Consider the following 27,247-nt stretch of genomic DNA (forward strand, 5'->3'; position numbering starts at 1 on the left):
ACCGAAATGTATGATTTCGAGCAGTTACTTAAATAATTTATTTCGATTAGTTATCGAAATAATATATTTCGATATATTTTCACTTAGTCATTTATGCAAATTTTAGTATTTTTACAATTGAAGACTGCTTGTTGTAATTTGCAGCATTTTAATATAATCCCTCAAATTATCGATGGATTATTTATCGAGCAAATTTTCAGAATTAATAATTTCCATTATTTTTTGAAATCAATTATTTCGATTAGTTACCGAAATGAGTTATTTCGATTAGCTATCGAAATTAATTATTTCGATTAGTTATCGAAATGAACTATTTCGGTTACCCTTCCATTACGATTAATTGTTTCGATTACTTATCGAAATTAGTTATTTCGATTACTTATCGAAATTAGTTATTTCGATTACTTATCGAAATTAGTTATTTCGATTACTTATCGAAATTAGTTATTTCGATTACTTATCGAAATTAGTTATTTCGATTACTTATCGAAATTAGTTATTTCGATTACTTATCGAAATTAGTTATTTCGATTACTTATCGAAATTAGTTATTTCGATTACTTATCGAAATTAGTTATTTCGATTAGTCATCGAAATGAATTATTTCGATTAGTTATCGAAATGTGTTATTTTGACTAGTTGTCGATCAGTTTACGAAATAAGTTATTTTGATTAATTATCGAAATGTGTTATTTCGAACCGTTACCGAAATGTTAGATTTGTTATCGACATAATATATTTCGATACATTTTTGATTTAGCCAAATATTAAGAACTTAGTATTTTTACAATCGAAAAACGTTTGTTACAATTTGCAGAATTTCAAAATAATCCCTCAAATTAGTTATTTATCGAGCAAACTATCGGCACCAATAATTTTCATTTTTTTTTCAATTATTTCGATTAATTGCGAAACTGTTGTTTCGATAAGTTATAGAAGTAAGTTATTTCGATTAGTTATCGAAATTAATTATTTCAATTAGTTAACGAAATTAACTTTTTCGATTAGTTATCGAAATAAGTTATTTCGATTCGTTAAAAAGTTTGTTACGTTATCGAAATTAATTATTTAGATTATCGAACTGAATTATTTCGACTAGTTATCGAAATTAATTATATCGATTAGTTGTCGCAATGAATTATTTCGATTCGAGTTATCGAACTTAATTATTTCGATTAGTTATCGAAGTAAGTTATTTCGATTCGTTAAATAGTTTCGATTAGTTATCGAACTGAATTATTTCGATTAGTTATCGAATTGAATTATTTCGATTAGTTATCGAACTGAATTATTTCGTTTAGTTATGGAAATTAATTATATAGATTAGTTGTCGCAATGAATTATTTCGATTACTTATCGAAATTAATTATTTCGATTACTTATCGAAATTAATTATTTCGATTACTTATCGAAATTAATTATTTCGATTAGTTATCGAAATGAACTATTTCGGTTACCCTTCCATTACGATTAATTGTTTCGAGTAGTTATCGAAATTAATTATTTCGATTAGTTATCGAAATGAATTATTTCGATTATTTATCGAAATTAGTCGTCGAAATGAATTATTTCGCTTAGTTATCGAAATTAATTATTTCGATTAGCAATCGAAATGAGCTATTACTATTAATTATCGAATTAATTTATTTCAATTTGTAATTTGACTTCAGCCAAATATTCAAATATTAAAAAACTATAGTTATCGATATTTTTAATCTTCTCCGTAGCGCGAAAATATAGATCCAAATTTGATAATCTTTCAAACACCAGTGTTATCGAAATTAATAAACCGGCCCCTTTTTGAATTATTTTTTATATTTAAAAACTGTTTTTTTGTTAAAATTTACAATATTGTTTAAACTGATCGACAATTTTTAGTTTTTAAATTCTTTGTTTTACTTAAAAAAATGTTTGTAATTGTAAAACATTTAAAGCTTTTTACTATTATGAGAACATACATCGGAAAAGGAATGCAATTATAAAAAAATCGCTGCAATATTTTTTTTTTAATTTTGTTTTTTAATACAAAGCGCGAGTTTTTTATTATCTTTTGTTTTTTTAATAAAGTCTTTTTGAACGTTTTTATAAAATTAGATAAAATTTTAGAACACAAATTTTTTTCAAAAAATAAAAAAAGAAAACAGTTGAACGCATAAAGTGCAAAAGAGTATTAATGGTGTTTTTCATTATTTACAATTTACAATAAAAAAATTATAATAAAAGTATGTTGCTATTTTTTGCTAATGAAGATGATTGATTTTGTTATCAATAAAGAAAAATGTAAATGATTTCTTGTATAAATTATATCATATATGGTTTGTTTTAAGAAATATGTTTTTTTTTGATTAAGTGAAAAATTAAGTTTTATAACAAAAAACGAAAAACTAAAAAATACAATTGTGTGTTACATATATACATAAATATTTGCTTAAAACAAAAGGAATAAAAATGAAAAAAAAAGAAAACGTAGGAATTTATAGATGTGTGTGTGTGTTTGTATGAATGAGTTTGAGCGTTTTGTTAGATTTTGAATTATGAATTTTAGTTATAGAAGATGATTGTATGTACTATACGTTGTATTTGCATATATATGAGGTGTACTATTACGTTGCTGATTGTTGATTTTTAGAATATTATTATTATTATACTGATATAAAAATTATGTTAATATTATTAATTTTTATTTTGACTTTAATTATTATTATTTTTTTTTTTTTCATTTATTAACTTTAAGTTAACTTTATATGGAAACCTAAAAGAAAAATATCAACAAAAAATAAAAAAATAGCAAAAGTGTTAGAAGGCACTTTAAAATCCGAAAAAACAAAATAAAATTTCACAGCAAATGAAAACCCCATATATAAGAAGTAAAAATAAAAAATGAAAAAGAAAACTTATTCAAAACGACCAACATATTTTCATCATACATTTACACCATACTTTTAGTAAAAACAAAAATAATAACTACCTATATATTTAAAATATAGATGACCATATATACACCAACTATCCCATAATACATACCTTCACCCTATGGTATAAATAAAAGCAACAAAAATTTAAATGAAATATTATGAATATTAAAACAAATCAATAATCATTCGAAATTCCCACAAGAAGAGAGACAATTTCAACAAAAAAATATAAAAAAAACCCATGGACCCATATTTTTTGTGTGCTAAAGCCACTAAAAACAAGCCCAGAGTTAATTTTCAACAACCGCATAAGCAAGATAACCATATATATATATATATACATACAAAATATATATTTACAAAAACAAAAAACAATCATCATGCCCCCATATATAAAGTTTAAACAAATGTAATTATTTTGTGTATTTAAATGAAGAAAAACAGAGATAGCAAGCAGTGTATTCGAAAAAACGCAAGAAAAACAATTATTATTGTACAATATTACACCGAAATATTTAGAATAAAAAGAAACAAAAAAAAATCTGTACAAATAACAAAAAACACTAATTTTTATTAAAAAAAAAACAAGAAAAAAGAATTAAGTTCGGGCGGGCCTAACTTTGGATACCCACCATCTCGGGTATATATGTAAACCCCATTTCGTCACGATCCGGTGAAAATTGGATAACTTAAGCACCCAAATTCAGCACGGATATTGAGTGGTCTAATATATATGTCACTATTTAATGTTGTATAACAAAATATTGGTCTTTTTGCCAGATATATCCAATTATAAACCGATCTGAACCATATTAAAATCGGGTATCTTGAGGCTCAGAAAAACTCACTGTTTCAAATTTCAGCGAAATCGGGTTAAAAATGAAGCTTTTATGGTATTCAGACCCCTTATCGGCAGATCGGTCTATATGGTAGCTATATTTAAATATAGTCCGATCTGAACCATATTAAGGTCAGATGTCGGGAGGCTAAAAATAACTCACTGTTTAAAATTTTAGCGAAATCGGTTAAAAAATAAAGCTTTTATGGGCTTCAGACCCCCTATCGGCAGATCGGTCTATATGACAGCTATATATAAATATAGTCCGATCTGTACCATATTTGGGTCGGATGTTGAGAAGATTAAAACTGCACACTGTTCCAAATTTCAGTGAAATCGGGTAATAAATAAAGCTTTTATGGGCTTCAGACCCCTTATCGGCAGATCGGTCTATATGACAGCTATATCTAAATATAATCCGATCTGTACCATATTTGGGTCGGATGTTGGGAAGCTTAAAACTGCACACTTTTCCAAATTTCAGCAAAATCGGGTAATAAATAAAGCTTTTATGGCCTTCAGAACCTTTATCCACAGATCGGTCTATATGGCAGCTATATCTAAATATAGTCCGATCTAAACCATATTTGGGTCGGATGTTGGGAGGCTTAAAACTACTCACTGTTTCAAATCTCAGCAAAATTGGATAAAATATAAAGCTTTTATTGGCTTCAGACCCCTTATCGGCAGATCGGTCTATATGGCGGCCATTTCTAAATATTGTCCGTTCTTAACCATATTTAGGTCGGGTGTCAGGGGGCTAAAAATAACTCACTGTTTCAAATTTTAGCGAAATCGGTTAGAAAATAAAGCTTTTATGGGTTTCAGACCCTTAAACGGCAGATCGGTCTATATGACAGCTATATCTAAATATAGTCCGATCTGTACCACATATGGGTCGGATGTTGGGAGGCTTAAAACTGCGCACTATTCCAAATTTCAGTGAAATCGGTTAAAAAATAAAGCTTTTATGGCCTTCAGACCCTTTATCGGCAGATCGGTCTATATGGCAGCTATATCTTAATATAGTCCGATCTGTACCATATTTAGGTCAGGTGTCGGGAGGCTTCAAATAACCCACTGGTGCAAATTTCAGCGAAACCGGATAATAAATAAAGCTTTTATTGGCTTCAGACCCCTTATCGGCAGATCGGTCTATATGGCGGCCATTTCTAAATATTGTCCGTTCTGAACCATATTTAGGTCGGGTGTCAGGGGGCTAAAAATAACTCACTGTTTCAAATTTTAGCGAAATCGGTTAGAAAATAAAGCTTTTATGGGTTTCAGACCCTTAAACGGCAGATCGATCTATATGACAGCTATATCTAAATATAGTCCGATCTGTACCACATATGGGCCGGATGTTGGGAGGCTTAAAACTGCGCACTATTCCAAATTTCAGTGAAATCGGATAAAAAATAAAGCTTTTATGGCCTTCAGACCCTTTATCGGGAGATCGGTCTATATGACAGCTATATCTTAATATAGTCCGATCTGTACCATATTTAGGTCAGGTGTCGGGAGGCTTAAAATAACCCACTGGTGCAAATTTCAGCGAAATCGGATAATAAATAAAGCTTTTATGGGCTTCAGACCCTTAATCGGGAAATCGGTCTATATGCCAGCAATATCCAAATATAGTCCGATCTGTACCATATTTGGGTCGGATGTTGGAAGGCTTCCCACTATTCCAAATTTCAGGGAAATCAGATAAAAAATAAAGCTTTTATGGGTTTCAGACTCTTTCTTGGGAGATCGGTCTATTGTATATGGCAGCTTTATCTAAATATAGTCCGATCTGAACCATAATTGGGTCGGATGTTGGGAAGCTTAAATTAACCCACTATCGCAAATTTCAGTGAAATCGGGTAATAAATAATGCTTTTATGATCTTCAGACCCTTTATCGACAGCTCGGTCTATATGGTAGCTATATCATTAGACCCTTTATCGGAAAATCGGTCTATATAGCAGCTATATCCAAATATCGTCCGATTTGGCCCGTTCAGAACTAAACCAGCGTGCATCAAAAAGACGTATCTGTGCCAAATTTCAACTCAATATCTCAATTTTTGAAGGCTCTAGAGTGAAGGACATCGTTAAATCGTCTTAGAATTTTACGACGATCCCAAATATATATACTTTGTAGGGTCGGAAATTGATATTTCGATGTGTTGCAAACGGAATGACTAAATGAATATATCCCCTATCCTACGGTGGTGGGTATAAACAAATAAGATCGTGCTAAGTTCGTCAGGGCTGAATCTTATATACCCTCCACCATGAATCGCGTTTATTGAGTTCTTTGCGCCGTATCTCTTTTTAGACATACAAAGAATATTGAATAAGAACTGTTATGCTATTGGAGCCATATCAAGTTATTGTTCGATTCGGGCCATAAATGATTGCTGAACATTGTAGAAGTCATTGTGTAATATTTCAGTTCATTCGGATAAGAATTGCGCCTTGTAGGGGCAATTCGGGAGATCGGTTTATATGGGAGCTGCATCAAGCTATAGATCGATTCAAACCATATTAGACACGTATGTTGAAGATCATGAGAGAAGCCATTGTACAAAATTTCTGCAAATCGGATGAGAAAGGCGCCCTCTAGAGGCTCTATCAGGTTATGTACCGATTTGCCCCATACTTATCACAGTTACTGGAAGTCTTAACAAAACGCCTCATGCAAAATTTCAGCCAAATCGGATGAGAATTTCTCGCTCTATTGGCTCAAGAAGTCAAGATCCAAGATCGATTTATATGACAGATATACCAGATTATGAACCGATTTGAATCACACTTAACACATTTGTTGCAAGTGATACCAAAACAATAAGTGCAAAATTTCAGTCGAATCAGACGAGAATTGCGCCCTCTAGAGGCTCAGTTGAATTTCAGTTGAATCAGATGAGAATTGCGCCCTCTAGAGGCTCAGGAAGTCAAGACCCAAGATCGGTTTATGTGGCAGCTATATCAAAACATGGACCGATTTGAAGCATACTTAGCGCAGTTGTTGGAAGTGATACCAAGACGGACGGACATGGCTAGAAAATAAATACTTTATGGGGTCTCAGACGCATATTTCGATCTCCACCATCCTATGGTGGAGGGTATAAAAACGATTCCTATACCCCTGCGCATGTTCCATCGTTGCAGTCTCAACAACGTCTGAAACAAAGAGAATAAGAATGTGTGATTTACCATCAACGTTCCCGTAAGGGGCTGGACATCGCTGCAGTGGTGGCTAAAATGAAATAAGACTGCCTGCGAGAATTACAATTTTTTTAACATTTCTCTCTTTGAATGAAAATTCATTTATTCGAAAAAAAGATTGATGTTTCTAAAAGAAAATATAATATTAAATAAAATTATTATTATTTCCTTCATTGCCTAGCGCTATTTACGAAAAAAATTGTTTTTTAAACTAAAAAACAAAATCGATACGTACACCCAAGATATATTCAATTACAGGTAGTGGCAGTTGCCCAACAACAAAATATTGAATGCACTTTCTGTCAAAATCGGTGATAAGCGCAACTCTGATGTTTCGCGCCTTTTCGTTTTCAACTATAATACACACACACACAACCAAAACTCGTTGACAGATAGTGCAGTTCGCGAGAAACAATTTTACTCACCTGTTTACGCTACACTACCTGGTAATTATGTCATGCATACACCCTTGCGCATGTCCATTCGTTTCTCTCTGAACAACGACTGAAACAAAGAGCATAAGCGTACGTGTGAAATGAGTATGAAATCTAGGGTAAAGAAAATTTTAATTTTGACCACCACTGCACAAGAGCTACCTTACAATTTACTTTTATGCGAACGCATTCGAATCGGTCTCCAAAGCAAAAGAACTGTCCCCAGATTAAGCACCGAACCCCGGAAGCGATTGTACCAGCAGGGTATATCCTCCTAATCCAAGAAACCTTTGCCGCAACAACCCAGCTAACAACATTTTCCGGATGAATCATCCGATATCGGATCCGATGTCTTACCTATTGGGTTGCCCAAAAAGTAATTGCGGATTTTTTAAAAGAAAGTAAATGCATTTTTAATAAAACTTAGAATGAACTTTAATCAAATATACTTTTTTTTCACTTTTTTCGAAAGCAAGCTTAAAGTAACAGCTGATAACCGACAGAAGAATGAATGCAATTACAGAGTCACAAGCTGTGTAAAAATTTGTCAACGCCGACTATACGAAAAATCCGCAATTACTTTTCGGGCAACCCAATACATCGTAGCTAAAAAAAAATCACCTCAGACTTGTCGAACCGATTTCTTTCCGTATTTAGTAAGAATTGTCATATGTTTCGTCCGACTATGTGCAGACATGTCGGATGTCTGACAAAGTCGGATCATATTGTTAGCTGGGAAGTTAAGGATCCGAATCAATGTTCCATCCCTACATCGATGGATCAATTTGGGTTCTCGTTGTTTGGGCTAGAGCCAACCATATGACCTTGTAAATATCACAATATTGAAATTTGGTGCTGCCTACTTCCTTTTCTTTTCTCGTTTAAAATTTTTCTAGGATTATTTTATTGCCATAGACCAGGGTCCACCAGAAGAAACCTATAAGAAAGCGGTTAGTTTTCGGCCAAATGGGCAAACTTCCTTTATTTTAGTTAATAAAGTATGTATTAACAAATTATAAAACATTTTAAGAGATATATAAAACGTCGTTGGACTATTTTTACTACTTCACTGTAGAGAATACATGTACATAGCCCCTTACGAAGCATATGAAATAGTAAACGAAAAAGTAAGCATCTATCTCCTTTTCTTCACTTTTTAGTTAGTTGGCTCCGATCCACAGATTTTATATACAAATTGATGGGCATAATCATAATGTGGACCACAAGCTTCACGTACACGCTGCAACCAAGCACGGATTTTAGGATAATGAGCACGTACATCGTAATCTGCCATACCTAAAGACAGCAAACAATAAAAACATTTTAGTAAATTGTTTTTTTGATTTTAGTTCGTGTTGTACTAACGTGGCTGCTCAATTTCACAAGCAGCAAAAATATCGGCCACCGTCATTTGATTGCCACACAGAAAATCTGTACTCTCTAACCACAAATTTTCCACGATGGCCAAATTGGTTTCCATGTGAGTTTTCAGTGATGCCAATTTATCTTCTGATGCCTTTTTGCCCGTCAGCATGGGGTCCAGCCATTTTGCACGGAAATAAAGGGCACAGGTGATGCGCAATGTTATATGTTGCCACTCCAAGAATTCATCGACGCGGGCCTGTTCCACAACATTTTTGGGATAAAGATGTTCGGGTATTTTACCCTTGGCACTTAGATATCTAAACAATTATAAATAAATGAAAGGGTTAAAAGCAAAATTTTTAAATATTTGTGTAGAAAAATTTTTAAAAAATTTTATACATAACTGGGAGAAATGAAAAATGTTCCCAAAAACAGCTTAGTGAGTTTCAATGAAGACTACCACTTGATAATAAATTCTTACCCACCTTAATATAGCAATACTCTCGGCCAGTTTAAATCCGCCATCGTTTATACAGGGAACTTTTTGGAAGCGATTAATGTTGGTTTTGAAATCCTCGGTCAAATGAGCACCTAATACAAATAAAAAAATCCAGAAATCAACGTTTATACCAACACACTAAAAATGAGACAAACCCAAACCATACATATATATATGTATGTGATTGTGTTAAATAATAAGCCAAATAATAAATAGAATCATCGAAAGTTGCAGTGAATACCAGATAAGATTAAAATAAATAAACCAAAAACAAGTAAAAAGGCGTTTTGTCGGCCGGGCCGAACTTTGGATACCCACCAAATTCGGCACGGACATTGAGTGGTCTAATATTGGGTTGCCCAAAAAGTAATTGCGGATTTTTCATATAGTCGGCGTTGACAAATTTTTTTCACAGCTTGTAACTCTGTAATTGCATTCTTTCTTCTGTCAGTTATCAGCTGTTACTTTTAGCTTGCTTTAGAAAAAAAGTGTAAAAAAAGTATATTTGATTAAAGTTCATTCTAAGTTTTATTAAAAATGCATTTACTTTCTTTTAAAAACCACCAACCCAATATATGTCATTATTATTTGTAAAACCAAATATTGGTCTTTTTGGCAGATATATCCCATTATAAACCGATCTGAATCATATAAAGGTCGGATATCGTGAGGCTCAAAAAAACTCACTGTTTCAAATTTCAGCGAAATCGGGTAATAAATAAAGTTTTTATGGGCTTCAGTCCCCTTATCGGCAGATCGGGCTATATGGCAGCTATATCTAAATATTGTCCGATCAGAACCATCTTTAGGTCGGATGTTGGGAGGTCTTAACCTACTCACTGTTTCAAATTTCAGCGAAATCGGGTAATAAATAAAGCTTTTATGGGCTTCAGACCCCTTGTCGGGAAAACGGTCTATATGGCAGCTATATCTAAATATTGTCCGATCGAACCACATATAGGTCATATGTCGGGAGGCTCAAAATAACCCTCTGTTTTAAATTTCAGCGAAATCGGGTAATAAATAAAGCTTTTATGGGCTTCAGACCCCTTATCGGCAGATCGGTCTATATGGCAGCTATATATAAATATAGTCCGATCTGAACCATATTAAGGTGGGATATCGGGAGGCTTAAAATAAGCCACTGTTTTAAATTTCAGCGAAATCGGGTAATAAATAAAGCATTTATGGTCTTCAGACCCTTTATCGGGAGATCGGTCTATATGACAACTATATCTAAGTATAGTCCGATCTGGAAGATATTTGGGTCAGATGTTAAGAGGCCTAAAACTACTCACTATTTCAAATTTCAGCGAAATTGGATAAAATATAAAGCTTTTATGAGCTTTAGACCCTTTATCGGCAGATCGGTCTCTATTGCGGCTATATCCAAATATAGTCTGATCTGAACCATATTTAGGTCAGATATTAGGAGGCTTAAAGTAACCCACTGTTTGAAATTTCAGCAAAATCGGATGAAAACTGAAGCTTTTTTTGGCATCGGACTCCTTATCGGGAGGTCGGTTTATATGATAGCTATATCTAAATATAGTCCGATCTGAACCATATTTGGGTCAGTTGTCGGGAGGCCTAAAACTACTCACTGTTTCAAATTTCAGCAAAATCGGATGAAAAATAAAGCTTTTATGGGCTTCAGACCCCTTATCGGCAGATCGGTCTATATGGCAGCTATATCCAAATATAGTCCGATCTGAACCGTATTTAGGTCGAATATTGGGAGGCCTTAAACTACTCCCTGTTTCAAATTTCAGCGAAATCGCGTAATAAATAAAGCTTTTATGGGCTTCAGACCCTTTATCGGGAGATCAGTCTATATGACAGCTATATCCAAATATAGTCCGATTTGAACCATATTCAGGTCAGGTATTAGGAGGCTTAAAATAACCCACTGTTTCAAATTTCAGCAAAATCGAATGAAAAATAAAGCATTTATGGGCATTAGACCCTTTATCGGCAGATTGGTCTATATGACAGCTATATCTAAATATAGTCCGATCTGAACCATATTAACGTCAGATGACGGGAGGCTTAAAATAACCCACTGTTTTAAATTTCAGCGAAATCGGGTAATAAATAAAGCTTTTATGGGCTTCAGACCCTTTATGGGGAGATCGGTCAATGTGGCAGCTATATCCAAATATAGTCCGATCTAAACCATATTTTGGTCAGGTATTAGGAGGCTAAAAATAACCCACTGTTTCAAATTTCAGCAAAATCGGATGAAAAATAAAGCTTTTATGGGCTTCAGTTCCCTTATCGGCAGATCGGTCTATATGGCAGCTATATCCAAATATAGTCCGATCTAAACCATATTTGGGTCAGATGTCGGGAAGCCTTAAACTACTCACGGTTTCAAATTTCAGCAAAATCGGATGTAAAATAAAGCTTTTATGGGCTTATATCAAAATATAGTCCGATCTAAACCATACTTGGCTCCTTTGTTGGGAGGCCTAAAACTACTCATTTTTTAAATTTTCTGCAAAATCGTATGAAAAATTTAGTTTTTAAGGGCATTAGACCCTTTATCGGAAAATCGGTCTATATAGCAGCTATATCCAAATATGGTCCGATTTGGCCCGTTCAAGAACTTAACCAGCGTGCATCAAAAAGACGTATCTGTGCCAAATTTTAGCTCAATATCTCAATTTTTGAAGGCTATAGAGTGATAACAACAGACGGACGGACGGACGGACGGACGGATAGACGGACAGACGGATAGACGGACATATAGACTGACATCGTTGAATCGTCTTAGAATTTTACGACGATCCTAAATATATACATTTGTAGGGTCGGAAATTGACATTTCGATGTGTTACAAACGGAATGACTAAATGAATATACCCCCTATCCTAAGGTAGTGGGTATAAAAATGTTTCACATCAAACGAATTTGTATTGGGTTGCCCAAAAATTAATTGCGGATTTTTCATATAGTCGGCGTTGACAAATTTTTTCACAGCTTGTGACTCTGTAATTGCATTCTTTCTTCTGTCAGTTATCAGCTGTTTCTTTTAGCTTGCTTTTGAAAAAAAGTGTAAAAAAGTATATTTGATTAAAGTTCATTCTAAGTTTTATTAAAAATGCATTTACCTTCTTTTAAAAAATCCGCAATTACTTTTTGGGCAACCCAATATTATTCAATTCTCTATTTCTTTCTATCGACGGATAATAGTTTACGAGATAACAGACATATTGGGATAGTTGACATAACTTCTAAATATTTTATTTCAAATTCGACTGCATTTCATTTAAAACAAGTAAAATGTTGTTTATTTAGTTGCAATATATTTGGGTTATTCGTTCCAAAGGTCAAGAGTTAAGAGTGGATGGAAAAGATTAAAAGATTAGATCATTCTTCAAAAAAAAAATTGATTTCAATTCGATACACATGTATGTGATTTTTATTAAAGGAAATAGGATTGATATCAACTCCATGTTTATTTTAAATATGTCTGTGTATATGTGTTCATTTTTTCGAAATTCTAATTGACTAATCTGTAACTTTTCCATTATTGTTTTTTTTTAATGAAATACTTACCCTTTCTTAGTGCCACCGGACAATCCTCAAATTGTACTCCACTCATTTTTAAAATAATATACAAAGCCCTCGACGGCTGAGACATCAGATCATAGTAATAGGCCAACGACATTTTGTTTGTTTAAGAATTTTTGCACAAAAATCTGTAAATAATTTGTCATTATTTATTTAAGGGGAAAGCTTATTTGTTTATGTTTAATTAGCATCAAAATCTTTTGTGGATAAGTTTTAACAAACCGTCTTTTGCATTTAGCGAACTTACCTTTTTTAAGACCTCAAACCAAATAAACTTTAATGCAAGGCGTGTGGCTTCTAATAGTTAACATTAGCCTTAACAACTCTCTTCTTCTCTTACTCTCTTTTTCTCTGACTCTCCTCATAGTAGTTATACAATACACCACTACTATTGTACAATGTATTCGAACTGCATTTGCTTGTAAGACCCAGTAGGGAGAGCGATAGATCGATAACCGATCAACTTAGAATCACTATCAGCATTGAAGGTTAATGAAATTGGACATGACGTAATTGTCAATTGATCTCACTGTAAAATAGTTCCAGGTTCATTGTATGAGAGGTGATAAATTCCAAGTTACTATAACTTGAAATTACTCACCTCCCAGACGATATTAGATCAGTAATGCACAACTTAAAAATGTTTTGGAGTTCTCACACCAAACTTTTTTATACACACCACCGAAGGATGGGGGTGTATTCATTTTGTCATTCCGTTTGCAACACATCGAAATATCCATTTCTGACCCTATAAAGTATATATATTCTTGATCAGTGTAAAAATCTAAGACGATCTAGACATGTCCGCCCGTCTGTACGCCTGTTGTTGAAATCACGCTACAGTCTTCAAAAATAGAGATATTGAGCTGAAACTGTGCACATATTCCCTTTTTTTGTCCATAAGCAGGTTAAGTTCGAAGATGGGTTATATCGGACTATATCTTGATATAGCCCCCATAAAGACCGATCCGCCGATTTAGGGTCTTAGGCCAATAAAAGTCACATATATTATCCGACACTGATGAAATTTGGGACATTAAGTTGTGTTAGGCCCTTCGACATTCTTCTTCAATTTGTCACAGATCGGTCCAGATTTGGATATAGCTGCCATATAGACCCATCTGCCGATTTAGGGTCTTAGGCCAATAAAAGACACATATATTATTCGATATTGATGAAATTTGGAACAGTAAGTTGTGTTAGGCCCTTCGACATCCTTCTTCAATTTGGCTCAGATCGGTCCAGATTTGGATATAGCTGCCATATAGATCCATCCGCCGATTTAGGGTCTTAGGCCAATAAAAGCCACATATATTATCCGATATTGATGAAATTTGGGACAGTGAGTTGGGTTTGGACCCTCAACATCTTTCAGCAATTTGGCACAGATCGGTCTCGGCAATTAGACCGATCTCTCGATTTAAGGTTTTGGACCCATAAAAGGCGCATTTATTGTCCGATGGCGCCGAAATTTGGGACAGTGAGTTAAGTTAAGTCCCTCGACATACTTCTACAATATGGCCTAGATGGGTCCAGATTTAAATATAGCTGACATATAGACCGATCCCTTGATTTAAGGTTTTGGAGCCATAAAAAGTGCATTTATAATCCAATTTCGCAGAAATTTGGGACAGTGAGTTAAGTTAAGTCCCTCGACATACTTCTGCAATATGGCCTAGATGGGTCCAGATTTGGATATAGCTGTCATATAGACCGATCACTCTATTTAAGGTTTTGGGCCCATAAAAGGCGCATTTATTGTCCGATGTTGCCGAAATTTGGGACAGTGAGTTAAGTTAAGTCCCTCGACATACTTCTGAAATATGGCCTAGATGGGTCCAGATTTGTATATAGCTGACATATAGACCGATGTCTCGATTTAAGGTTTTGGGGCCATAAAAGGCGAATTTATTGTCCGATGTTGCCAAAATTTGGGACAGTGAGTTAAGTTAAGTCCCTCGACATACTTCTGCAATATGACAAGATCGTTCCAGATTTGAATATAGCTGCCATATAGACCTATCCGCCGATTTAAGGTTTTGGGCCCGTAAAAGGCGCATTTATTGTCCGATGTCGCCGAAATTTGGGACAGTGAGTTGTGTTAGGCCCATCGATATCCTTCGTCAATTTGGCTCAGATAGGTTCAGATTTGGATATAGCTGTCATATAGACCGATCTCTCCATTTAAGGTTTTTGGCCCATAAAAGGCGCATTTATTGTCCGATGTCGCCGAAATTTGGGACAGTGACTTAAGTTAAGTCCCTCGATATACCTCTGCAATATGGCCTAAATCGGTCTAGATTTTGATATAGCTGCCATATAGACCGATCTCTCGATTTAAGTTTTTGGGCCCATAAAAGGCGCATTTATTGTCCGATGTCGCCGAAATTTGGGACAGTGAGTTGTGTTAGGCCCATCGATATTCTTCTTCAATCTGGCTCAGATCGGTCCAGATTTGGATATAGCTGCCATATAGACCGATTTCTCGATTTAAGGTTTTGGGGCCATAAAAATCGCATTTATAATGCGATTTCCCTGAAATTTGGGACAGTGTGCTGTGATAGGCCCTTCAACATTTTTCTGCAACTTGACCCAAATCGGTCTAGATTTGGATATACCTGCCATATAGACCGGTATAGCGATTTCACTGAAATTTCACACAGTGACTTATGTTAGGCTTTTCGATATCCGTGCCGTATATGATTCAGATCGGTTTTTGTTTTTAGATATTGAACAATGACTTGTACTTATATGTATTTTCTCCAAATCGGAGGGCATTCGCGATTCGTTTTCCTGAGAGGGACGAATGGTGGGCCGATGGTGTACATAAGAGGACGATAAGACCTCGATCTACACATATGGCTCCAAGATGGATTCAGGGACTGGATTGGGGGTCCACTCTGATGCATCCAATATCAGTATGTCTCTGAGACTGCCGAACGAGTGTATGGTCCTTCAGGCAGAGGTCTGTGCCATTGCAGTGGGCGCAAGAGTAATTCTGGTAAAGGGCTACCGCCCTCGAAACTCAGAATTTATGTGGACAGTATGGCGGCGCTCAAGACCTTGTTTGGAATCCCTGGATAGGCTCCCGGCCCACGATGTGACGCTGACATGGGTTCCTGGGCATGAGGGGATTCCAGGACGATAAGACCTTGATCTACACAAATGGCTCCAAGATGGTTTCAGGGAGTGGATTAGGGGTCTACTCTGATGAAACCAATATCAGTATGTCTCTGAGACTGCCGGACGAGTGTCTTTCAGGCAGAGGCTTATGCCTACGTGCCATTTGTCGCATTTAAACACAGTAGATGTGAAGGCCAGGGCGGCGTCGGTGGCGAGTTGGGACTCGGTAGATGGTTGCCGGACTGCGTAGGCGCTATGGCCCGTCATCGACCGGAGGAGGACGAGGGATTTGCTGGCGTTCGATAAACGATCGATAAGTACTTTGACAGGGGTTATAACCGGAAACTGTGCAATAGGCCGCAGGGGGATACAATGATTCTGCAGGAGTTGCCTCGATTAGGATGAGGAGGAGACTATTGAGCACTTGATGTGTTCCTGCCCGCGTCTGCAGAGACGTAGGCTCTCCTTTCTGGGGAGCCGTTTCTTCTGTTATCTGGGTGAACAAAACGTACCTCTGGTATCTCTCCTGAGGCTTTGTTGAGGAAACAGGATGGTTCCGACGGGGGGGTCCCACAAGCTCCGGCGTAGGTAGATCCGTGCTTGCGTAGGGATGGGCGGTTCATTCCTAACTTAGATTTTCGGGATATTTTTTTTCTGTGTACACAAAAAAAAATAAAAATCGATTTCAATCACGAAATTTATTGATCCAATGGTCCAATGATAATATCAATCAAAGTTTTCGAAAAAATCAATTAAAAAATTTGATTTAAAAAAAGTTTTTCATTAAAATTTTCATTTATAAAATTATATTGGCTTATTTACAAAGCAAACACTGATTTTGCACCTTTCTAAAATTCAATTCAGTTTGGCTCCGATCCACCGATTTTGTACACAGTTTGATGGGCATAATCAAAATGTGGGTTACAAGCTTCGCGTACCCGCTTCAACCATGCACGAATTTTGGGATATTGGGCACGAACATCGTATTCTGCTATACCTAAAGACATGGACATAAAACGAAGCACTATATATTTTTGAATTAAACTTGCATTGCCCTGGACTTACGTGTCTGTTCGAGTACACAAGCAGCAAAAATATCTGCCACAGTCATTTGGTTGCCACACAAAAAATCTGAACTTTCTAACCATAATTTTTCGACCAAGTCCAAATTAGTTTCCATCCTTGTTTTTAAAGTTTCCAATTTCTCTGGTGATGGTTGCGTTTTGCCCCCTGATAATGTAGGCTCCAACCATTTAGCACGGAAATAGAGAGCACATGTGCTGGCCAATGTTGTTTGTTGCCATTCTAGACATTCATCAATACGGGCCTGTTCAACAAGGTTTTTGGAATAGAGATGTTCGGGTATTTTTCCCTGGGCACTTAAATATCTGAAAAATAATAAATAACATTACACTGAAAAAATTAAAACACAACAAATGTATCGGCGTTTGGAGAGTTTATACTCTGACTTAAGATTTCTTGCAATCCTGAACTTCAGGTATTTAGTGTCTTCGACATACCACTGATAACATTTAAAAAAATTTTTGTTGTTGAATATCTGACGAAGAGCTCAAGAAATCAAGTCTGGAGATTGGTTTATATGGGAGCTATATCATGTTCTTGACCAATTTGGCAGTTTTTGGAAGTCGTAACTGAACACTATGTGCAAAATTTCAGCCAAATCGGACAAAAATTGCGGCTTCGAGGGGCTCAGGAAGTCAAATCGGGATATCGGTTTATATGGAAGCTATATCAGGTTACAGACTGATTCGGACCGTACTTGACTCCGTTGTTGAGAGTCATAACAGAACGCTATGTGCAAAATTTCAGCCAAATAGAATAAAAATTGTGGCTTCCAGGGGCTCAAGAAGTCAAATCGGGATATCGGTTTATAGGGGGGTATATCAGGTTCTCGACCGATTTGGACTGTAATTGACACAGTTGTTGGAAGTCATAACAAAATTTCAGCCAATTCGGACAAAAATTGTGGCTTCCATGGGCTCAAGTAGTCAAATAGGGAGATCGGTTTATGTGGGAGCTAAATCAGGTTCTTGAACGATTGGAACCGCACTTGGCACAGTTGTTGGAAGTCATAACGGAACATCACATGAAAAATTCAGGGGCTCAAGAAGTCAATTCGGGAGATAGGTTTATATGGAAGTTATATCTAAATCTGAACCGATATGGTTCATTTGCAATCCTCAACGATCTACATCAATATAAAGTATCTGTGCAAAATTTCAAGCGGCTAGCTCTACGCGTTCGACCGCTATGGTGATTTCGACAGACGGACGACGGACGGACGTAACTAGTTCGAATCAGAATTTCGAGACGATCAAGAATATATATACTTTATGGGGTACTTAATCAATATTTCGAGGTGTTACAAACGGAATTACTAGATAAGTATACCCCCATCGTATGGTGGTATAACAAATTTGGTCATGTACCGGACCGCTACTTATTCATAACCATGGGTGCTTTATTGTTTAGTTTGCATTATTGATTACTTTGTTATTATAAAGTTATGTCAATACATTTGCCTTTATACTTTTTGCCACCGGTACATTTTGCCGTTAATACATTTTGCCATAAGTTGATTTTTCGTATACGCAGCCACTTTTATCGAGCCTTGTTACTGAGAATATTTCCTAGTTTAGGGGATATTGACAACACTGAGAATGAACGCACATTATGTTGTTTTCGTTAAGTTGAGCTTTCTGGTTTGCTTTGTGTTCAAAAGCTCTAAAAGGAGAGCACTTGCTGTGAATCGTTCATTTTTTTTGTGTAGGTCAGTGAGTAAGTTAACAAGGAAGCAATACCCTCCAAACATTTGGAAGTGACTTTCTCACTCCCTCCCAGAATAGTCACTTTTTAGGTCCTTTTGTATGATAGTTTGTAGAGATTTCAAAATTTACAACAACAAAATACATTAATGTCGGAATTCTATCATTCATGTTTCGCTAATTAGTTTCTCAAAATCAACTGTTATTGCTACAAATTTAAAAATAGATTCTTTGTTGTTGTTTTGGATACTAAAGGGTGATTTTTTTGAGGTTAGGATTTTCATGCATTAGTATTTGACAGATCACGTGGGATTTCAGACATGGTGTCAAAGAGAAAGATGCTCAGTATGCTTTGACATTTCATCATGAATAGACTTACTAACGAGCAACGCTTGCAAATCATTGAATTTTATTACCAAAATCAGTGTTCGGTTCGAAATGTGTTCATTCACCGTAACGTTGCGTCCAACAGCATCTTTGAAAAAATACGGTCCAATGATTCCACCAGCGTACAAACCACACCAAACAGTGCATTTTTCGGGATGCATGGGCAGTTCTTGAACGGCTTCTGGTTGCTCTTCACTCCAAATGCGGCAATTTTGCTTATTTACGTAGCCATTCAACCAGAAATGAGCCTCATCGCTGAACAAAATTTGTCAAAATTTGAACACATTTCGAACGGAACACTGATTTTGGTAATAAAATTCAATGATTTGCAAGCGTTGCTCGTTAGTAAGTCTATTCATGATTCAGAAGAATGTATGTTTACTTAGGCTTCTGTAATGAAGAAAGGCCGGTAACACAGAGGGATAGCATACGCCTCACAATCGCAAGGTTGGCAGTTCAAATCCCAGTCGGGGAAAATCATTGCGAATAAAATCTCCGATTATTAATCTTAATTTGGAAAAGAAATAAATTAGGAAGAGAAATAAAAAAAACCTAACTCGAAAAGGTAAAAAAAAATATTAGGCAAATAAAAATTTATTTTTGTTAATGACGTTGATAATCGAATTTTAAACTCTTTTTAGTCCCTATTTAGTCACTCATGGGTATATATCGCCAAGTGGCACGTTTTCTCCCGTACCAAGACACTAATTAGAGTAAAATATGATATCGCCTGAGATTGTTTTCAACTTCCTTTAGAGCAGATTTAGTGACTCGCACGATAGAAAATGTTTGCAGGGTAGTAACACGAAACCTCCGTGGTCGCTTTTCGCACAGTTGGTTGTTGTTACATGTGTGTGAGTGGTTGATAAACAGCCAAACGAACGGGCAGCACTGATCATCTGCGGTCGCTCCTCGCACCGTTTCATTATGCTGCACTGTTCTTGTTGTGCAGCACAAGCATCCACGGAGTTTTTCAATTAAGTGAAGTGAAATGTGTTAAAAAGTCCTTAAAATTTAATATTGCAAGTAATTTCTTTCAATTAGTCGTCATTTTTAATTAAAAGGTATTCAATTAATCGGATTCAAGGGTATTCTATAGAAAATTTGCTAATATTTAATTTTTATAAAAGATCTTTTCAGAATACTATTCTGGCAGTTAAAAATTGTTTCAATTCTACTTTTTCAGTTAACATACATATTATAGAAGAAACAAAAGAGCTACAGGGAGGCTTACACGCAGTGTTACCAATTCAACCTATCACATTTTCTTGGTATGGAAATAATATAAATATCATCTGTTGCCTTGACTATTCCTCTGTCAGTCAAAAAACGAGTTGAAAGCTGCACTAATGTAATCTGCCGGTGTTTTGGGCCATTGCCGTACAATGGGTTTCTTCAGCACATTGGCCTATTTTTGTCTTACCTGGCGCTCTAAAATGGCCCACATAGAAAAGTCCATAGGATTGACGTTGCTCTTACTAGTCTACCTTTTTTGATTTGGTGAAAGATCGTGTGCGTCTTGTAACTTGTAGGGCTTTACCTTGTATTTCCGTTTTTTAATATTTCTGCGTGCTTCCATCGGAGTCTAGTCTAACTTTTTTGATTTGGTGAAAGATCGTGTGCGACTTGGAACTTGTAGGGCTTTACCTTGTTTTTCCGTTTCTCAAGATTTTTGCATTCTTCCATGGGGTTTTTTCATATCATATCAATATCATGCAGCTGTCGTTTCTAGTTTGACAGATATGCCATAGAACACTTGGTAACACTCAGTGTTAGTTACCTTGTAAATATTTGTAAGCAACAAATGCATACCCACCTTAATATAGCAATGCTCTCCGCTAGTTTAAATCCACCATCGATTATACAGGGTACTTTTTGGAAACGATTGATGTTGGTCTTGTAATCCTCAGTCATGTGTTCACCTAATATGAAAAATAAATTACATAAATCATCGTTTTACATAATAATCCAAAATAAGAAAAAGCGTGCTAAGGTCAGCCGGGCTGAATCTTATATACCCTCCACCATGGTTTGCTCTTGTCAAGTTTTTGGATGAATTTTTCAAATATATATGAGCTATATGAAGTTATTGGCCGATATGAAAAGTACTTGTCATGGCTGTTAGAAGTCATAGAAAAACAGCGTCTGCAAAATTTCAGGCAAATCGAGTAATAATTGCGCCCTTCAGAGGCTCAGGAGATCGGTTTATATGACAGCTATATCAGGTTATGATCCAATTTGAACCATACCTAGCAAAATTGTTGGAAGTCATACCAAAACATCACTTGCAAAATTTCAGCCAAATCGATAAGAATTGCGCCCTCTAGAAGTCAAGACCTAAGACCGGTTTATATGGCAGCTATATCAAAACATGGACCGATATGGTCCATTTACAATCCCAACCGACCTAACTAATTTCAAGCGTCTAGCTTTACTCCTTCGAAAGTTAGCGTGCTTTCGACAGACAGATGGACGGACGAACGGACATGGCTAGATCGACTTAAAATGTCATGACGATCAAGAATATATATAATTTATGGGGTCTTTTTGGATTGCAAATGGGATATATCGGTCCATGTTTAGACAAAGCTGCCAAATAAACCGATCTTGGACCTTGACTCCTTGAGCCTCTAGAGGGGGCAATTCATACCCGATTTGGCTGACATTTTGTATAAGGTATTTTGTTATGACTTCCAACGATTGGGATAAGTGTGGTAAAATTGGTTCATAACCTGATGGAGCTGCTATATAAACCGATCTCGGATCTAGTTTTCTTGAGCCTCTGGGGGCGCAATTATTATACGATTTAACTGAAATTTTGCATTTAGTGTTTTGGCTCCCATATAAACCGATCTCTCGATTATACTTCTTGAATCTGGAGGCGCAATTCTTATCTGATATTTGGCTGAAATTCTGTACAATGGCTTCACCTATCACCTTTAACATACGTGCCAAATACCGGGCAAAGGACCTGACAAATGCGATGTCCGTCGTCCTTCCGTCTGTCCATCCGCCTGTCAAAATCACTCTAACTCCATGTTTAAATATAGCACCCATATAAACCGATCTCCCGATTTGACTTCTTCAGCCCATACAAGCCGCTTCCGATTTGGCTGAAATTTTTCATGTGTTCTGTTATGACTTCCAACAACTGGGCGAAATGCGGTCCAAATCGGTCTATAACCTGATATAGCTCCCATATAAACCGATCTCCTGATTTGACTTATTGAGCCCTTACAACCGCAATTTTTGTCCGATTTGACTGAAAATTTGCATGCAGTGTTTTGTTATGACTTCCTACAACTGGGCCAATTACGGTTCACATCGGTCTATAACCTGATATAGAACCCTTATAAACCGATCTCCCGATTTGTCTTCTTGATCTCTTACAACCCGCAATTTTGTCCGATTTGGCTCATATTTTGAATGTGGTGTTCCGTTATGACTGCCATCATTTGTGCCATGTACGGTCCAAATCGGTCTATAACCTGTTATAGCTCGCATATAAACCGATCTCCCGATTTGACTTCTTGAGCTCTTATAACCCGCAATTTTTGTCCGAATTGGCTCATATTTTGAATGTGGTGTTCCGTTATGACTTCTTGAGTTCTTACAAGCCTCAATTTTTGTCCGATTTGGCTGAAATTTTGCATGCGGTATTCTGTTACGTCTTCCAACAACTGTGCCAAGTACGGTCCATATCAATCTATAACCTGATATATCCCATGTAAACCCATCTCTCGACCATCCTTGTTCGGTTCCTAGAAGCTTTAATTTTTGCTGGTTTGACAGAAGTTTGGTATGTAAAATAAAAATATGTCCTTCAACTAAATTTATTTTGTATAACTTTTAAGCAGAATCCATGGTGGTGGGTTCCCAAGATTCGGCCCGGTCGAACTTAGCACGCTTTTACTTGTTTATTATAAACAGATTTGGGCAAAAATGTGGTTTTCTTCTTTCCCTCAATGTTGTAATGAGTTCTTCGACTAACGATTCAAATTGATTTGCTTATACGCTAACACCTTCTACTTTCCCGATTGAAAAAGACTTTCTTCATTAATATCTTATTTGAAAATCGACATTTCAACCCTAAATTATATTCTTATGTTCTCCTTTAAGCAAATTGTGTGAAAAGTACGTTTACATTGGCCACTGAATCAGGATTTATGACCTTTTCGAGATTTAAGTGCTAAATACTGTGTTTTTTGTAAGTTTTACCATATAAAACTAAAACTCCGTTTAAATCTGTATTTAATTGCTCGATCATCTATTTTCCCTTTATAAAATCAGCTGACGAGAGCCTTAAATCCGGTTTTTTGCAAGATTTATTTTTTAATCCCAAATAAACCCGATTGCATGGCTGAATAATCGATAAAAGTACTAAAATATGCAACTGTTTTCAAGAATTGTGTATGGGTGTGTGTTATATGCACATTCATGTATACGCAAGTACGCTTGTGTATGTCATTTAAATCCCCAAAAACACAATGTAAACGGACAGTTGTTTTTGGATTTGGTTTAATCCAGATTATAAAAATGTCAATGTAAATGTGGTATTTGAAAAAAAAGCGGGATAATCCCGCCAATAGCGGAGTAGATGGCCACCTTATGCATGAATCAATTAATTACTTGTTTTTTCTTTTTTGAAGATGTTCTTAAGATGAGAGAAACGTTGAAATTGATCAGAAACAAATAAACTTTTAAAAAGCTTATCTCATAGAAGACTATGATGTCATTTTTGGTAGCGTACATTAGATTTTATTTTTTTTTGTTTTTTGGGTAATGACAGGGACTATTTTACCATCTCATGGTAATGGGTACATTAAAATTTTTTAAAGAATTGATTTAAAAATTGAATGCATCTCATCCCCTACAACAAATATAACGGCAATGGGTTCAATCATAGAAGCCTAATAAGTACATATGTATGTATGTGTGTGTTTTGTTACAAAATTGTTTGAACATTTGTTTGTAAATAATGGGTGTTTCTTTGACGTAGGTATAACTTTTAAGAAGAAAACAAGTAAAAGCGTGCTAAGTTCGGCCGGGTCGAATCTTGGGAACCCACCACCATGGATTCTGCCATAATATGGGAGCTATATCTAGTTATAGACCGAATTTGACCGTACTTAGCGAAGTTGTTGAGAGCCCTAACAGAACACTATATGCAAAATTTCAGCCATATTGGATAAAAATCGCGGTTTGTAAGGGCTCAAGAAGTCAAATCGGGAGATCGGTCTATATGGGAGCTATATCAGGCTCATAACCGATTTGGACCGTACTTGGCACATTTGTTAGGAGACATAACAGAACACCATGAACAAAACTTCAACCAAATTGGATGAAAATTGCGGCTTCCAGGGGGTCCAGAAGTCAAATCGGGAGATCGGTTTATATGGGATCTATATCAGGTTATACACAAATTTAAACCCTACAAGGCACAGTTGTTGAAAGTCAAAATAGAACACTATGTACAAAATTTCAACCAAATCGGACAAAAATTGCAGCTTCCAGGGGCTTAGGAAATCAAATCAGGAGATCGATTTATATGGGAGCTATATCAGGTTATAGACCGATTTGAACTGTACTTGATACAGATGTTGGAACAGCATGTGCAAAATTTCAGCCAAATCGGATGAAAATTGAGGCTTCCAAGGGCTCAAGAATTGATTATTAGATCCGTTTATATGGTAGCTACGTCAGGTTCTTCACCGATTTGGACCGTACTCGGCACAGTTGTTAGAAGTCATAACGGAACACTATGTGCAAAATTTCAGCCAAATCGGACAAAAATTTGTGGCTTCCATGTGCTCAAGAAGTCAAATCGGGAGATCGGTTTATATGGGAGCTATATCCAAATCTGAACCGATATGGCCCATTTTCATTCCCCAACGACCTACATCAATATAAAGTATATGTGCAAAATTCAAAGCGGCTAATTTTACGCGTTCGACCCCTATCGTGATGTCGACAGACATACGGACGGACATGGCTAGTTGGAATAATAATTTCGAGACCATCCAGAATATATATACTTCATGGGATCCCAGATCAATATTTCGAGGTGTTACAAACGGAATGACTAGATTAGTATACCCCCATCCTATGGTGGTGGGTATAAAAAGCATTCGGGTAAGCAGTAGCGTGGGTGCCTTGAATGAATTCCTGCCAAGAGATCCAATCTTTGAACACTTCTTGCAGCATTTGAGGTCGTATTGACATAATGCCAACAGGCCAGTCAATATCATTCATTATGGCATATCAATCTAAAAAGAGCATAAATCAAGTGACTGCTTATAAAGTACCAGACCACACCTCAAAAAAATGCCCCTTAACAATGCTTAAAATCAATATGAACACATACCTACTTCTTTGTTTCATTTGAACTTTTTTCTTATGGTACTTGCCTTTTAACAATGCCACCGGACAATCCTCAAATTGTACGCCACTCATTTTTAAAATAATATGCAAAGTCCTCGCAGGTGGCGACAGAAGATCATAGTAATAGGCCAAAGACATTTTGTTTGGTTCACTAGTTTTGCACAAAAATCTATAAATTATTATTCATTATTTAAAAATGGAGAAGATTCGGTTTTTTCTTAATTCACAATCCCGTCTTCTATTCATACTAACGACCTTACCTTGTTAAAGAACACACACCAACTAAATCTCAATTCATGATGGTGTATGCTTTTAAAACGGCGACAAGCGGGCACACACATACTAATACTACCATGTGAATGAGAAGCAAACACAAATGACCGCTAGTTCAAAGAGAAATCAATGGGAAATTATCGTCTTATCAGGTAATGCAAAAATTGAAGAAAAAGTTATCCCAAAATTTTGAAACATAGGGATTTATGGAACAAACTGCAAGTCACGCTGATGTATAGGCTTTTTTTTTAACAATTTACTCTACATCAAACATGGGAAAAAATGATGCAAGAAGACAAGAAATGCTGCAAAAACAAGTAAATAAAGGCCGGACAAAACCGACGCTTTCGTACCCCATAATCCACAAATGTTGTGACTTGAAACTTGTTGTTTTTGTTCTAACTTGAGATTCATATACAATACAATATACATATATCTACCTATATAATATATAAAAAATATATATAAAAATTAATATTTGTGTTTGTTTGTAAGTTTTGTTTGTTTGTGGGTTTGTAAATTTGTTTGTTCCTTATAGACTCAAAAACGGCTGAACCGATAACATTGAAATTTTCACAGATTGTGTAGGTTGGTCTGGAAGGAAACATAGGCTATATAATTTTTTGATATCGGGAGGGGGGCGGACCCTGCCCCTTACCACAAGAGTACCACCCAAAAATAAAAGTGGACCGATCGGGTCAATATGGGACTCAAATGAAAGGTATTCGGGAGTAGAATACATAGGGGGCTGCCCCGGCCCCAAAAACCCCTTCAAATAGGCATATTGGAAGATAATGACACTATGGGACTCGAATGAAAGGTATTCAGGAGTAGATTACGAATATGGCCAGGAAGGAGGAAAAGGCTATATAAATTGTTGATATTGGAAGGGGGCGGACCCTCTCACGTTACCCCAAAAACTCCACCCAAAATCAAGGTTGATCGATCGGGACAATATGGGTATCAAATGAAAGGTATTAAAGAGTAGAATACGAATATGGTATTAAAAGTTGAACCCAGGGGCCACTCCAACCCCAAAAGTTCCCCCAAACAAACATATTGGACGTACAATATCAATATGGGACTCAAATAAAAGGTATTCGGAAGCTGATTACGAATATGACATAAAAAATTAAGCCTGAGTAGCGCCCCACCCCAAAAAGGCCCCCAAATGGAAATTTTACTCGTTCATAGCTATACAAGACTTAAATGAAAGGTATCTCTGAGTTGATTACGAATCGTTTTATATGGCAATTTGATTTGATTTAAAAAAAGACTAAATGATGACTATTTAATAGGTATTTATATAGTCATTTATAGACAACTACCACATGATGATCAATGTAATAGGCGTTAGGCCACTACAAGGGAGTAATAGCACTAACATTTAAGTTAGCGCCATCTACTGGCTGTGGATTTAGTTGAGCCAATTGAAAACAGCCAGTAAATGGCGCT

The 27,247-nt window shown here is 36.0% G+C and overlaps 2 protein-coding genes across 2 annotated transcripts; both read right to left on the bottom strand.

Annotated features, from left to right (window-relative positions):
- Window positions 1–8,353: 8,353 nt before the first annotated feature.
- LOC106083849 (glutathione S-transferase theta-1) lies at window positions 8,354–12,996 on the bottom strand. The gene is made up of 4 exons (XM_013247111.2): window positions 12,828–12,996; window positions 9,253–9,358; window positions 8,768–9,084; window positions 8,354–8,698 (listed from the first exon to the last, which is right to left on the bottom strand). Exons 1-4 carry the CDS (start codon window positions 12,937–12,939, stop codon window positions 8,559–8,561), a joined length of 675 nt encoding a protein of 224 aa, XP_013102565.2. The 5' UTR covers window positions 12,940–12,996; the 3' UTR covers window positions 8,354–8,558.
- Window positions 12,997–16,701: 3,705 nt separating this feature from the next.
- LOC106083863 (glutathione S-transferase theta-1) lies at window positions 16,702–25,833 on the bottom strand. The gene is made up of 5 exons (XM_059366839.1): window positions 25,780–25,833; window positions 25,546–25,688; window positions 20,955–21,060; window positions 17,031–17,353; window positions 16,702–16,962 (listed from the first exon to the last, which is right to left on the bottom strand). The coding sequence occupies exons 2-5, from the start codon at window positions 25,655–25,657 to the stop codon at window positions 16,826–16,828; spliced, it is 678 nt and encodes a 225-aa protein (XP_059222822.1). The 5' UTR covers window positions 25,658–25,688; window positions 25,780–25,833; the 3' UTR covers window positions 16,702–16,825.
- Between the last annotated feature and the right edge of the window lie 1,414 nt (window positions 25,834–27,247).

This window comes from Stomoxys calcitrans, chromosome 4 (assembly GCF_963082655.1).
Source record: "Stomoxys calcitrans chromosome 4, idStoCalc2.1, whole genome shotgun sequence".
Classification (NCBI taxonomy): Eukaryota; Metazoa; Arthropoda; class Insecta; order Diptera; family Muscidae; genus Stomoxys; species Stomoxys calcitrans.

Bases quoted from the DNA above. Each gene is read 5' to 3' on its own strand.
- LOC106083849 (XM_013247111.2), bottom strand. From the start codon at position 12,939: ATGTCGTTGGCCTATTACTATGATCTGATGTCTCAGCCGTCGAGGGCT. The intron at 9,359-12,827 runs GTAAGTATTTCA...TATTTGTATTAG, and splicing joins TCCGGTGGCACTAAGAAAGG to GTGCTCATTTGACCGAGGAT. The intron at 9,085-9,252 runs GTGGGTAAGAAT...ATAATTGTTTAG, and splicing joins GAGAGTATTGCTATATTAAG to ATATCTAAGTGCCAAGGGTA.
- LOC106083863 (XM_059366839.1), bottom strand. From the start codon at position 25,657: ATGTCTTTGGCCTATTACTATGATCTTCTGTCGCCACCTGCGAGGACT. The intron at 21,061-25,545 runs GCAAGTACCATA...TTTTCATATTAG, and splicing joins TCCGGTGGCATTGTTAAAAG to GTGAACACATGACTGAGGAT. The intron at 17,354-20,954 runs GTGGGTATGCAT...ATTATTTTTCAG, and splicing joins GAGAGCATTGCTATATTAAG to ATATTTAAGTGCCCAGGGAA.